The sequence below is a fragment of the Homalodisca vitripennis genome, chromosome 8 (assembly GCF_021130785.1).
Source record: "Homalodisca vitripennis isolate AUS2020 chromosome 8, UT_GWSS_2.1, whole genome shotgun sequence".
In the NCBI taxonomy this organism is placed as follows: Eukaryota; Metazoa; Arthropoda; class Insecta; order Hemiptera; family Cicadellidae; genus Homalodisca; species Homalodisca vitripennis.
In genome coordinates, this window is record NC_060214.1 from 3,119,054 (window position 1) to 3,135,404 (window position 16,351).

The 16,351-nt window shown below is 32.2% G+C and overlaps 1 protein-coding gene across 1 annotated transcript; it reads right to left on the bottom strand.

Annotated features, from left to right (window-relative positions):
* Window positions 1-15,470: 15,470 nt before the first annotated feature.
* LOC124367185 (mucin-21-like) lies at window positions 15,471-16,073 on the bottom strand. Its single transcript, XM_046823835.1, has one exon. It carries the CDS (start codon window positions 16,071-16,073, stop codon window positions 15,471-15,473), a length of 603 nt encoding a protein of 200 aa, XP_046679791.1.
* Window positions 16,074-16,351: the final 278 nt, after the last annotated feature.

The window sequence follows — 16,351 nt, forward strand, 5'->3', positions numbered from 1 at the left end:
GAGTTAATAATGTAATAAATGTTTCCATATTGTTTATGATCAACCAAGTCGTGTTTATGACCATAACCAAGTCGTGTTTATTATCTGGTTAGTGAGCCATGTTACCATACATCATACACCTAAATTGAACGTTACGTTCCACTTTTCGAAATAAATGTCAAGCAACCTGTTGAAGAAATCCTTAACAATAAATTAATTGTAAACATATTACGCCAGACTGGCACGAATCCAACAATAGTTATTAATCATAGAGACAATACATTCTTTGTTATTATTGGTATTAAAATTTTAAAATTTTACACCAAATGAGATGTGTAAATAAAGTATTCCTGTTCTTTTTGGAACTGCTGTTCCACTAACACTTGTATAAAAATAACTGTTTCCGTCACTTCTCGCGGGTGTGTGTCAATTTTGTTGGAAATAGCAATGCTATGTAATTGCTTTTTCCTATAAAGGGTTTACCTGTTATTCCTAGATTTGTTATGAAATTGCAATCTACTAGGATATATTCCCAAATTTGCTGCTCCGGATCATTAGGTGTTTATTAAAAGCCTTTAAATTACATATTAAAAGTGTATTAAAAATTATTAACGCCTAGTAGATGTCCATTTGAAATTACTAATCAAAACCTAAGCAACAACTCTTATGAGATAACATGGACCTCAATTTTGTAATTCATATGGTATAAATACGTATGATTTAAAGATATCAATACAGCGCAAGCGTTCAATATACATTTTATTTCATAGTGAGCAATTTGTTTTAAAAGAACGTATATGTCAAAATGTATATACTTGTTTCAATATTTTATAAAATTTCAATATATTGTTACTGTACGTGAAAGCACCAGTAGAATCAGTGAAATCAGAAATCGTATCTATTTGTTATAGCTCATAACATTGCTTGATACAATATGGAATTGAAATGGAATTTTACAAGGATCAAAAATAAGATTTAAAAAATTATATAGTTATAAATTTTGTTTTTAACGACGAAGCTCAAATTAAAGTTAAAATATCAGTGTGGTTATGTTCTTTCTTTCCAATATAAACTGCTCAACCATTTCATTTTAAATTCTTCTATTTTTCATTCTAATTGTTGATTCCTGTAATGGACGTGACAGTATACAATCAATCGATATACGATCAATTAAATCTTTTATTATAATTTAGATAAGCAATTCTTAATATTTAACCATTCGCCAGGTTCATTAGAGCTGGAAATTCAAGGTTTCTCGATTAATTCAAGCGTGTTTAGCTACTCTAATACAAAGCTAGACTAGCAAAAAGTCATGAAATATGAGGAAACAGTCGTTTCCAACTGACACAGTGATGTAATTTGGAGTAATAAAATTAATCTTATTCTTATTGTCATTGTAATGTATCTATATTATTGGCGTTATATGTAGTATTTATACAAGTATGATAATGATCTGTGAAGGTCTAAACACTATTACACCGAATAAAAGATGTTTGCACACTGTAATATATCAGTAGGCGTACGAAGTGCTAGAGACTGCAACCCATGAGCGCAAAGGGCGGCATGAGGCATTAATGTACCCGGTGAACTGGGCAACGAGATCGGTTTCCCGAAGGGAATACAGTTCTGGGCTGTAGCTAGAACCTGTTCAGTACCACCTCGGCAGATGGTCACAGACGTGGGTGTATCCGGTACCCCTGGGGATATGGCGGTGAAAGCTGGCTTTAGGTACCCTATCCACGGCTCGCTACGATCTGGGCAGTGGATCAGTAGGTTAGAGACCACAGAGGGAGGGGCTATGACTTCCGTCATTTTTACCTTTGCGTTTGGGTGCAGAAGTTGGTCATCCCAGGTAAGAGGTAAAAGACAAAATGTCCCGAAGATCTGCAGCACTTATAGTACTGTGGGGAGGGAAACAAGGCTTAGGATCATAGGAAGATGATACGCCCTTCCATTCAAATGGGGGCGTCACGCTGCAGAAGGTGGCAATCCTGCAAACAAGGAGAGGTCAGAGACGTAGAAGAACCTACGCTAATGGCGGGGAGGATGAAAGACCTTGTTTGATCACGGAACTGGCTAAGGAGGTCTCGTACCTATAGTCAGGGTTGGCGGCGAGATCCCCAATAACCTCGTATCAACAGTTTAGCACTGGTTTTAAATAAACTGTAACAACACTGTTTATAACAACACTGTTTTACAGTTTATAACAATTTAGATATAAAATTGTAAAACAATTAATATAAAACCTGAAATAAACATATGCCAATAAATAATCTGTCAATATTAATGTGATATTTTGTATTTAATTCTTGTTTTTTTAACTACTTAAGAGAAAACAATGTTTACTTTTTAATTATCTTCTTCCAAAGTTACGAAAGAGTATTTAGCTAATCCTTATCTAAGATGTTCCTCTTTGTTTTTTCCTTTAATTAAAAGCAGTATTACTTAAAGCAAGAGACAAGGACTTTGACACTAATTAGAGAGCAGTTTAACTAAAGTAAGTAATAAGGCACTCCTTTGTAACTAAATGTATTGTTTCATTTCATATAAAAAGTGTTTTTTCTTTTATGTGATATTGTGGTTTATCAAATTTATATAAATGAATATTAAAACAATATAATATTTTTCCAATGTGTGTGAATGTGTGGTTTATTTTTAAATATAAAATAGTTTACTATATATAAAACATGTTGGTTGCATTTGAAAATTAAATAGTGTGTTGGGCTATTTTACTACTAATTAACGTACATTGTGTTTTAAAACGTCTACAGACAAAAGCAAGCTTAATATTTTTAGTTTCGGGTATTTTCTAATGTTTTACTTTAACAGTTTGTTTATTCGGCATTTAGATGAAAACATCGTCGTAAATACTATTTCACTTTGGAAAACTAACACCCCATTTACAGTAGTCTTTTATAGTAGAACGCACAGAAAGCTTACGAAAATCTTAAAACCAAATTACAGCTCCATGGATTCCATTTTCTGCTTTCCTTTAGCTTAAATTGTTTGTTCTTTTGTTTAGACTTTTTATATACGGTGTGAAAATATTACTGACAAAATGTTAAATATATAAACAGTGACTATTGAAAGGTTTAAGGTTTAAGATGAATGGACAAAGGGTAGATGTACAATAAGTTATGCCAATGTACATTGGAAGTTAATAAACAATGATATCGTATGAAGCAAAGAATAAAACTGTTTTAAATGAATTTGAATTATTAAATGTGCCGGTTTGATTCTAATAAAAACGAAACAAAAATAAGCGCCGCAATGACGCAATGCCAGTAAATATTTATTGTTCAAGCACAAAAGTGACAGCATGCCTTGCTTGCCCCGTGTTTTGTTATTAATATTTAATCTGATATATATATTATATATTACAGATAAAATATCAGATTATACAATATATTAATCTGATATTGACAAATGCAACGGTAAAATGAGATGAAGAGAAAGAAATGTTGTAATTATTTTCGTATCTTACAATTTAAAATGTATCAACATTTTAATGTTCGGTTCATTTAAAACAATATTCATTGTGCCATATTATTTATACATATTATTGAATAAAATTCTAATAACCTGTTAGGTTACAAATATTAATCTTATTGTACTATTGTTTATATGCAGATATACTTTTAGAGCATACTAAATTTTAATAGAGTTAAAAGTACGAGGTTTAAATTAATAAGGCTACTGTTATAGTGCTGCGTACAGTAATACAAAATCAGCGGTGGAGAGTGAACTGTAAAGTGATGTGTGTTAAAGCCTTGAAGTGACGTCACAGTAAGTGATTACGGCTCAAACATCCTGCTTCAGGTGACAATCAGACGAATGTAAGCTGATGTCTGATGTCTGCTGTCTTTTTGTCATCCTGACAGCAGTGTTGCCAACTTCAAATAAACATCTCCCGTTTCTTGCGTAACAGTAGACCGTCTGGTGAACTAATCCATGTCTTTGAAATACCGCTGTCAACTTTAGTTTAGCGCAGTTTTACGTTGGATGTATATAGTGCTTCTTAACTTAAAACATCTAATATGTTCCTTTCATTAATATATTCCATACGTATAAATGATTTTTAATGATATTATGTACCCATATTACAACAACTTGAAGGGACGGCTAAAACATGAAACTGTATTAGCAGTAATTTGAGAAATAGTAAATGGTAATCAACTTCTGAATTTTTTGAACTGATATTAGCACAGCTAACTCTGAAATACATAGCCTACAAGTTATTTATACTGGCTAAAATGTAATATACTTTAATTACGAGTATAATCATCTCTGTACCGTCCTATATGATAGTCACTTCCGTTCATGTTAGCCAAATTATTGCACTTAATAGCATGAAACAATAATAATTAGTAAGTAATGATACAAAATAATGATAATACCTAAAAGCCTATTTTATTGTGACAATTAGGTGATATTCTCTTACATTTCTTGAATATGAATCTGAAGCATTTAATTACATATTCTCAACTCTCCATGTGCTGAAAAATTTCTTCAAAACATTTGCTTACATTAAAATACTTTTTGATAGGTCTGTGAAATTTATAACAATACACATTACAAAATATAGCAATCTCATACGTAACTGTACAATGATGTAATCCAATATAATCTTATAATTTAAAATGTATAGTATAGCATAATAATCATACTTAAGCAAAATAAATATTACTTATAGCTTAAGTTTTATATAAAGAGTATTCGTTGACCTTACCATCGAATAACAATTAAAGCTTCAAAGCGGCCGGCTCCATAAAATGTTATTGGTTTGTAATTAATATTGATTGACAATACATTGAGTTCCCACAAATAACAAGTCCAGTGCAGGATCGATTGATGGTGAAGTTATTAGTAATCATTAAAGTCAATATTGAATGATGTTCCCTATTAAATAAAACTGAAAACAATGGCAGATGTCAATTTATTCTTGGATTGTTTAAAACGGTCAAAACGATGTTTACAAAATAATCAGAAACATGGGAGTTGGAAACTGTAACAGTAGTTCGACAGCGGTTAAATGATGTCATTATGAGAGTAATACTGAGTCACTTGATGCAAAACACAGTCCTGTTATTACTTCTGAATTTAATTTCGCAAAATTTAATAAAGTAAATGTACATGTATATGAGCTCATAACATTTATAAGATATAAAAATTGTCTATACGCTATAAAAACCAAATTATCGTTTTAAAAATACCCATGTCGGTTTAATACTTCCTTGATCTTATATGATAGTTCAGATGCTTTATTTTGTAGCCATGCTTTAAACAACCAACGATAATATGAATACATGCGTACTTTTGATTTATGTTTATAAAATATTTATTTACTCCCAATTGTAACTTCTTCCTTATTTGAAGTTATTTTCTTTTACGATGGAAAGATTGTGAATGAAACAAGCACTTCCTGATATTTTCTAATTATTTAGTGATACATCAAACCTACGTTTTGAGATCTGAAATCTGATCTCTTCCATAGGTGCATTGCTAACTTAACACATAAACACAATCCAGGTTAAAATAAACTAATAATATTGGAACATTCTGACTCAGGAAACTCAGGAACCACAACAACCTTGATATGAGTTAAATTCATGTAGACTAATTCTAAAACATGCACTTAAAAGCGCACTTAATGAACTCAATATTCGTTCTTGTTACTTTTTACCCTACCCAGTTATTTATCGCCTTATCAAATATTAAGTAACAAAATTTCGAATTTTATACTGTTTATGCTAACAATAATATACGTTTTTTTTCAAAATTCAGGATATTTTTGTGTTTTTTTCTGTCATAAATTATTACTAAATACCTAATTGGTTCCTTCGTTCCGTTGTTTTCAAAACAAATGTTTTATAATTTCCATAAAAATAAACTTGAAACAGTATAAAAGATAAAATAGGTGAGAAAGACAATGATGAGTGGCGTACTTGTACCGTCAGAACTAATGCCTTTCAATTTACGCAACTCACACAACACCTGTTCCACGAGGGTAAATTAAAACTGTTTCTTCGGTTTAGCCCTAAAGGTGATTCTTTTACGCAACTCTGTAAACCTATTAATAATAGTGCCCTGGCCTTTCACAAAATGCACGAAGACCCAACACAGTAGCCTATATATGAATTATAAGAGTACTTTCTGACTTGTCTCCAGAATAGCCCCAACCAGTTATAAAATTAGTTTTGGAGGGTTGAAAGAACTGTGAATTGTTAACTTCAAAAGCACAGGTTGTCTAAAAACAGATCAATCATATGAGTATCGATTTTAAAATTTCACAGCATAATATATTGGTTTATCATTTTAATCTTGTATTATTTCATTTCAAATATGTAAATAAACTTAGCAAAGCTAGATTGCCGTTCAAAATGAAGCAAAACCAACCATGAGACCATGATCGCGTGTAAAAGCCCAATGAGAAGTTTAGATCGTGAATGGAGAAGATTGCACCCATAGATTTACACCATTATTCTTATGTTTGATTTGCTTCAAAATATTGATCAAGAATGAAAATTGTATTTTATATTTACCACTAACCTCTGAACTGCATTATGTTACGGTTCTTTGTCCGGTTACATATTTAGTAGAAAATATATTGTCCACAATGCAGTGTGTAAATGTGAGCAAATGTTTCGCTATGTATCTATCACCACAATTACGGCTACAATATTTAAGAAAGTATCTAAAGTTTACGACTGGGGCCAAATGAATTGCAAGAGGTGTAGCTTCCGAGCCTTCACAACTAGTATACTGTGGACACCTTGACGTATGTATTTAAACCCTAGATGACATTAAATGTGTTGTATAAGGCACATTTAATATTTCAGAGACATAGTAATAAACGGACATTAGCCAAACATTTAAATACATGTTCCACAGAACAAATAATAACCAAGTACTGTATAGCGGAGCCCAAATGCCAAATAATTTTAAATACACCTTCTGAATGCTGCAAAAAGCTGGAAGAGACTGGGAGTTCCAGAGGTGGAGGTTTAAACCAGGGAAGCAGCTGACAGCAGTCTGCCAGAGATCTGGCAGAAGCTAGGATCTTCCAGAGCCCAACAAATGCTCGAAGTCGGAAGTACATGGGTGGAAGGTTTCATGGTCTGACAGCTCTCAGGAATCGAGATGTGTCAAAGGCAGCACGCTACCTGAGTCCAGAAACTTTCAGATACCGGGAACCTTTACAGACTCAGAGTTTCCAGAGTTAGATGCTCTCATAGTTTGGCTACTGCCAGAGGCCAGTGAAAAAATCAAAAGATACCATAGGCTTACTAGATATCTAAACATTCCAAACACTGGTGTTTTTACAGGCTTTCAGAGATCCGAAGCTGCTAAATTCCGCAAGCTCCTTGAGTCTTAGAGCTATCATGGGCCAGAAATTGTCATAGGTAGGTTGCTGCTAATGTTTGGAAGCTCGTGGATTAAGGAAGTTGCCTGGGATTGGGATATCTCAAAGATTTGATGTTTTGTAGGCCTGCAGTTAACATAAACTGAAAGATTAGATACTTCAGCGTTAGTTTATAGTAAAGTTTATTTTAAATATTAGAATTATTCAGAAAAAAGTTGGTTTAGTGACTGTAATACATTTTCAAGAAGTATTACAATTCATTTAAAGTTATAATAATTATATGGATTAGTGTTAAATCCGATAAAAACCCAAATAAAATGGAATTAAAAACTATGAGAATAATTATAGACGGTGAGAAACATATACCAGGCGTAGTAAAAACCCTTATATGTATTTTATGGTTAGTTGTATTAAATATGAGTTCTGAACATCGCCAACAGCATAAAAATAATTTTTTTCTCAAAAGGTTCGCAAAAATGTTTTTATATATGATTAATATCTTAAACTCAAGAAACTTATTGTTTATTAACACAATTAAAAAATATAAATAAGTAAATGAAAAATGCCTTTACTAAAGATGCAGAGTTAGGGTTTGTAAAGCTCTCTCTACCCCTCAACCTCTTATCATTTACAGTAAATTTACAATAATTGAATACAGAAAAACGCAAATGATAACATACTTTACATTATAATAATATGCAACCAAAATTGTTTAATTCAGTTAAAATAACTAATGAAGTTAATCATTCTTAATGTAAGGCAAATAAAACAATCTAACAATAAATACACGAGAATTTGGATTTTTATAGTCAACCATTAAATAGTTCATAGTTAAAATTTTTTAAATCAGGCACGACAAAATACAATTGAAATATTTTGTTCTTTTATAATATATATTATTAAATTTGTATAATATATGCATATTAATTATATTACAAATAGCTGATTCTATAGTTAGTTCAATTACTGTTTAAAAGGAAAAACATACAATAATACACATATATAGTTACATTATTACAGTATGTGGTTGGCTTCAAGTGAAGAGGTATTAAACTGACTTATTGACGTTTTGACAATTGGAATGATGACGCGGTGTCCTCTGTTTTATAACTGTTCCACGAGTTGTTTCCCTGAAGCATGTTGGAAAGAGATACGTATCATAGTGACCAAACACATTTGCTACTGTTTTTCATATTCATCCTATTAACATTTGCTTCTATCTGAAATTGCGATGGTGTAATATTACGAAATGTATCCTAAAGCTTTAGCTTTTTCTTTTCTTTATAACTCCCTCTTTGAAACATACTTCGAGATCAACACTGCGAATGAAGTAATGTTGATATACAATTTTAAAACCTCTAGTTTTTTGCAAATCCCGTTTTGGATCATTAACAAAATGGCCAAATATTAGTACCAAAAATCTAATATTAGTAAATTTAATAAGGTGTCAGTAAAAAGTCCACTCTCATTCTTTTTCAAAGTTTCTTTAAATTTATTGAAAACTCCTGGTGTTTAGAACAAAAAATATCTATTTCTCGAAGAGATCCTGAGAAATGCGTAAAACAAGAGGAGATGAGTTATTTCCATATTCTTAGCAAAAATTATTGAATTTACATTAAAACTGCACTGATTGTTGTTTTCAGGAAGAAAGCAAGAGTTGTGAGACACAAACAAGAAAGTCGATGTTGGCATTTCCTGCGGCCTCGCGGCGTGGCACCTGATACAATAAGACAGGAAGGCGATTGGCCGGAGGGTAAAGGGTGTAGCCAGCCGTCCGAAACCTTAATGTCATGGAGCGTGTACGAATTTTGATGGTAGGGCATTGTTTGATTATAAATATCCATTTAGGTTACTTAAGTAGTTCATTTTTTAAATGTTGGTACCCATAGTATCTAACCTCAACTGACCCTTGACATAGCGGTAGGTTTTCTAATACTATGTATAGAGCCTATCCTACTGGATTCATTTTCTGCTGTCTAGTCTCCAAGCATTTTTTTCTTAATGTACTCTCTTCCTACCAGATGAAGAGGATAGTTTTAAATCCACGAAACGTTTTATTATAATTTTTTTCTTATGCAATACAATGCATAAAACGTCGTATACTACAAAGATATTAGGTTTTTTTGACAATTCATCTGACAAAATATCATGGTCTTTTAAATTAGCAATCGCGAAGTATAGTTAAATTAGTAAGTTGTAATATCGCGTGTTTGTAGAGTATTACTTATAGTTTATATGTGATAAATATTACAGATTATACATAATTACTTTTAATTTTTACTTCATTATCTTATAAGTAATTATATAGTTATAAACTCCGTACTGCTGGTTTTCAGAAATGGAGGAGAAATTTACATTTGGAACAATAATATTTGTACATAAATATTTTCTAACGGTTTACGATAAACATGTGATTTTCTTAAACTATTATTTAGATAAGGTCGCAGTATTTAAGTGAATAATATTTCCTTAAGAAGTTGAAAAGTCGTGAAAAGAGTAATGTTTAATTGCTTTTTAACTGAAACAGGATATCTGAGGTAAACCTTTTCTACATGTGAAGAAGGAATAGTATATGTAATGAATGATTTCGTTTCATTTTATATTTTTGTTCTTTACTGCAAGACATATCTTGTGATACACTAAATGTAAGTATTAAACGTATATGAGTATCCTCAGTACCTATAAAAAATCTAAAACTAAAACTAATATTCACGGTTAGTTAGTTTTTTGCTTAAAAAGTTTCAAAGTTTCTTATTTTATTTCTTCAAGGTATATTTTCCTTAAAATAAAAATATAAAAATTAATCCCAATCTTTAAAAAAGATCTAGGTGAGAATTGCTAAGAGAGAATTGAAAAGAGAGCTCTAGGGTCCTCTGAAGATTACAGCCAATGATAGCTTGTAGGCTGGACATTTTGTTATCTTTGGTAGTCTTTGATTTACGTAAGTTCCGGGTTTGCACAAAATTTATCTCGTTGAGAGCTTCTGGCTTAATGTCTTGAGGATAGAGCTATTCGTCTATAAAGATAAGAAGTCTACAGTTAAAGTTAATAATCAGAATAATAATCTCTGCTGTAAAGAAACAACTTGTGGACAATTAAAGGTAACGTTTAATATTTGACAAAGGTATTAACTTGAAAAAAGAGCTGAAAACACTAAAAAAACCGTATAAACTGACTGAGTGGACTAAACTGCATTAAAATACAATTTTACTGTTGAATAAAATGCAAACCGAATGATTGTTTGATTGTCAGTATTAGTGATGGAAACAGATGGACTTTGTTACTCCATGCCAAACCTTCAATTAATCAGTTTTTAATATTTGTAATTGTTTTTGTGTATTGGCAATTTCATGTACGTATTAATAATTACGATGTCATCAACACTGGCACATAGCAAAGTGTTATCTTTATTCACAAGATTAAGGCAATTGGTGTATTTGCAGTGAATTTATTATAACTTGTTCTTGTTCTGCAGTAAAATTGTGTCAATAAGTCAGCCCACATTACTATTTATTTTTATTTTAGTGAAAGGGGTAACAAGGCAGAGACTCAGCTGTGGTGTTTGAAATTTTATACATTCGAACTAGAAATGCTCCAAAAACTACAAAACGCTATTTAAGAGCCAGGTTAAACTCCGTCCATCTTACGTATGAACACTGAAATAATATGTACCTGATGTATGCCTACATACGTTTGCAAATTTTCATATGACTCTATCACAACTACATTATAAGTGCTTTTACTAAGTACTATAAGGACTTCGGTTTTGAAAATTGCGGATTTGATATACAGGGTGTTCACAAAAGGGTGTGACAAACTTCTGTGGGTTACCATCCAGAGAAGTTATAATTATAGCAAAAAATATCCAATATACACATACTTTTATGAATATATAGGACCTCTAAAGGCAAAGCCTGTGCAGAGATTCCATCATCCTAAATTAAATTCGTGATAGCTCAGATATTATGTAGACAATCAAATTTGATTAGAATAACTCCCATTTATCACATATCTTCGTTACTTCTAAATCAATAGTTATGTGCAACTCTGATCCGAATAAAACTTTTTAACTTATAGTATGCAGAAGAAAATTTATATTTTTTTTACTTAATATCCATAATTTCAATAGTTTAGATAAAATGTGTATATTTTTTTAATTACATATTTCTCTTATAATTTGGTATTTTATATAAATAATTGCAGGGAATACATAAATTTTTAAATAAGTTCAAGTTTATCATAGGCCTGATGAGTATTAATGTAGATAGCCTAACTATTCTAACTCACATATAATAAAATTTTATAGTGATTGGGTATATAGAACTTTATTACTTAACCCCTTATATGAAACCTGATTTATTGACATATATCTGAATGAATAATGTGGTAAGATACGTCGAGAAAGATATCATATGTAGATTTTAAATTTGGCATAGAGTTCCATTTCTACAAGAGTGAGTTCTATGAGGCGTAATTATTCTCATAACTTTAGTTTTGAATGATAGTCTATATTTCTGCAGCACAACTCGAGAATTAAATGAGTAAGCTAATATATATCTGTTGAAAATACGTATTATTATTCCAAAAATCCGTCATAATAAAAATAATTATATTTTTGGCACGGGGGTATAAAATCTAGAATTTATCTTAATCTACCATCCTTATTATACAAAGTAATTTTATCTATCGTTCTTAGTATTCAAATCTATAATTTTACGCGATGTTTGTGCTTCTTTGTCCATTATTGGACATTTTAAAATCCTATGCATAATCCAATGGAACGTTAATGGATATAAGGAGAAGAAAAGGTTATAAGTAGGTAATCTGGGAGATGGAAAACTATTGGCATATTAATAGCTTCACCTGAAGAGACGACTTCAGTACTTATTAACGATGCAATTTGACTCGTAGATCATCGTATATAGTTTCTTTGTTACAGAGCCATTTTTGCAATGTGCTTTCATTAAATAAATTATGGGTGATCTATTCAGTTAGTATAATAGACTTTTCGTAATTTTTGTCAATAAACAAGTGAGGAAACGTATCATATTCCAAATAAATTTTATAAATATATTTGTTTGTCTTCTATAAGAATACATTGTATAACCATCGTATCAGGTATCATTTGTAAGACTTGAAACACATGATTTTATCTTTGAAGTCTTTTCATTTTGTAAATAGTGAACTTTTAAATTTGCATATGGCTGTAGTATGAAACATTAAATACATAAAGAGCATTATGTCACAATGTCCAAGTAATTTTTACACAATGTTTTTACCAATAAATTGCTCTAAAAATGACTTATGCTCGAAAACAGAATGTTACTGAGTGAAGAAAATGTATACTTATCGGATATAATATGCTTAATCAGTTATAAAGTATTGCATGCATAAATAATTCGTACTTTAATATTGGACAGCGCTCAGCAAGGACGGTGTCACGAACAAGGACTAACAAACCCGGTCCATTAATTGAACAATAAGTTTCCGCAGTGGTTGTGTTTGCCACAAATAGAGTGCTTTAACCCAGTTGTACGACTATTTTGTTAAAAACAGTTCAATTATTTAATCTAAAGTTATTTTCTATTTTACAGCAAACAATACACAAGACATAATAAGGTCAGATAAGTCCATAACCTCGAATATATTTTATTATTTCCACTATTTTATCTCCGTACAAATTAGCATAAGTAAACTAAATTAAATACACAGACTTAGATTGTCAATATTTTATAACATATCAAATAAATATGCTCTTTTAAGCCCATGGAGGACTTTTAAGGGACATAATCTTGTTGCTTTGCAGTTCAATGTTTTCATTAGTGTTTGTTTTTAATATGTTCAATAATTAAAGTATTTGGTTCTATCTCCTTTTTATTATTTATTACCCAGTACGCCAAGACTGAGTCTCCTATCTGGTTCATGCATTCAGGCAGGACATGATCTGTTTTTTTGTAAGCTATAAAGCAACCATGGTCACTGTATTCTGCCGTAGATTTTGGTGCCACCACCACCACCACCACCTTTGTGCCCACCAACACCTCAGTCGCTGTGCCTCAAGTGCGTGCCAAGCTGCCTCCTCATAGCAATCGATATTCTTCAGTGGACTGACAAGAACTTTCCCACGGGTGTGCCGGACTATTGTTCCTCAGCCCCACATCTCGTATCATTGCCTTTTTACGAGTAAAAACTGTATTAGTGGTCTAAAATACACTGGTAGTTTACGCACGTAAAACGCATCTACCACCTTAAGTCTTTTTGATTTCGATGATATATCCTGTTTCACAGTCAACCCATGATATTGCTTGAATTCAAGTACTCATAAACATTTATAAATTATCTATTTTAATTTCACTGAACCATTGAGACACTAACATAATCATAGTACTACCGTTAAAGTATAGAAGTTAAGCAATAGTTGTTGAGAATGTAAATATGAAAATAAGTGAGCAAAAAACTGTGAAACATTTTGAGTATATAAAAACAAATTTGTTAAACAATTTCTTTTAAATATCAATGCATCATAAATAAGGAGTTGTACCGGGGTAAACAGTAATACATCTAATTTAGCCTTCAAATATGACATACATGTACTGTAACAACCTGATTATATAATGAGATGACACATGTCTGGGTCGAATCGCTGACTAACAATATTAATCCCTTTAAAAACAAAATAGTCGTAAAGCCCTAATAAACTTCCTCTATACTAACCCAAAGTCTCCAAATAAGTTGTCTAATAATGTAATAATAGTCCACTTTATGCAGATGATCATGCTTGCTGGTAACATTGGACTGTTGACCCCGAAGTAGTTCTATCACGATATGTTGACCATAAAACAATAATTAGCTTTAAGCAGATAAGTTAATTAATTAAGTACTTTCATTAAGTAACACTGATGCACTAGAAGGTTGTTAATAGCTACGTACAGACTCGTTACTGACTTTAATCAACACAAACAAAAGGTAAAATCTCAGTTCCTTTTATTAATAACCATATTATTCATTAATATTAATATTTAAAAGAAGTTCTCAGATTAATTCAAAATTAATACTTACACACAGCTCATGGGAATCTGGCTCCTTGACTAAGACAGGGCCGGGTACTATCACACTTCTGTCTCAAGTCAGAGGTGTTCAGTTACAATTGTTTTATGTAATATACTGGATCCTGTTAAATAGTAATTCTATACACATTAGTTTGTGTTAGAGAGAAACACGTCAATATTTGTTGGGCTGAACATGTTCAGAAGGTTAACTGAAAACAAGATCGGAAGAAAATTAAGTCCTAGTTCTAGAGTATATGCAAACCCATAAGAAAGCCATACACAATACGAGTAAAATAACGTGTGGTGCCGTGGAAGGACATAATCAAGATCTAAGATGAAACAGCCATGACGAAGGCCACCGTAAACACTTTGTTGTGCTTTTCAGTTTTATGTTTAAATAATTGGAAAAAAACACCTCGCGAAAAGTAAAATGTAGCGCGGGTAATAGCAATTGTGTAGAGTATTTTTTTAACATACCAAGGCCATGACCAAGGCCTCAGGGTCTCATATGACCGGATTCCGAACCTAGTAATATTTTAATAGAGACGACATTATTTGTGTAAAAATTATATTTTACAGCCAAAGTCTCCAAAATAAATTATATGAGTGTGAGTACTACTTCGTGAGCCAACCACAACCTGAATCAACGTATTTGCATATGTTCTATCACATCTACCACCATCACTATTTTTTGTTGATGGTACTATTGAGCTAAATACACATTTTGTAAATGCTGTAGGTCTGTCATTGACACAAGATGTTTTATAAGTCACAGTAAATATGTGGCTATGATAACCGGGACAGAAAATGTATTTATCACTGCAGTTAAAAGCTAGACAATGAACTGAACCGCACTTCCGGTGCAACATTACGCCTTGTAAAAACTCTAACTTATCATTTCCTCTGAGTCTAATAGCTCTTTATATAGAGCATAAATGATGCAATACGATACAGGTAAAATCATACTGTATTATAATTCTAATAGTTGAATAGGCAAAATATTATTCAGTGTTTCACGCTGATTGTCATGAAAATCGAATTGGTAATTTGGTAATTGGCCAACATAAAAAAATTAAGCTTTAAAAGTTAAATTTCGGGTCATTCCTAACTCCATTGTTGCCATGATCGCTTGATGTGCTCATTCCTGAGGAGACTCCCTTGTTGTCATGCTCGCTTGATGTGCTCATTACTGAGGAGACTCCCTTGTTGCCATGCTCGCTTGATGTGCTCATTACTGAGGAGAATCCCTTGTTGCCATCCTCGCTTGATGTGATCATTACTGAGGAGAATCCCTTGTTGCCATCCTCGCTTGATGTGATCATTACTGAGGAAAATCCCTTGTTGCCATGCTCGCTTGTTGTGCTAATTCCTGAGGAAACTCCCTTGTTGCCATCCTCGCTTGATGTGCTCATTACTGAGGAGAATCCCTTGTTGCCATGCTCGCTTGATGTGCTCATTACTGAGGTGACTCCCTTGTTACCATGCTGGCTTATAGTGCTAATTCCTGAGGAAACTCCTTTGTTGCCATCCTCGCTTGATGTGCTCATTACTGAGGAGAATCCCTTGTTGCCATGCTGGCTTGTAGTGCTAATTCCTGAGGAAACTCCTTTGTTGCCATCCTCGCTTGATGTGCTCATTACTGAGGAGATTCCCTTGTTGCCATGCTCGCTTGTTGTGCTCATTTCTGAGGAGACTACTTTTTTGCCATGCTCGCTTGATGTGCTACTTTCATTGGAATAAGATAAACTTATTGGTATTGATCACTACTATAAGATGGTTTATGAACAACTAATCTGATATAAAGTGGCTAAAACGAATATTATTTGTACTTCCGACAGGAAAAATGATATAACTCAATGGATATTAACAATAATAAAATTAAAAATTAGAATTATAAGGATCCTTATTACGCTTTATAAATTATTAGTAATTTATCCAGTCTGCCATTGTGAAACAGATG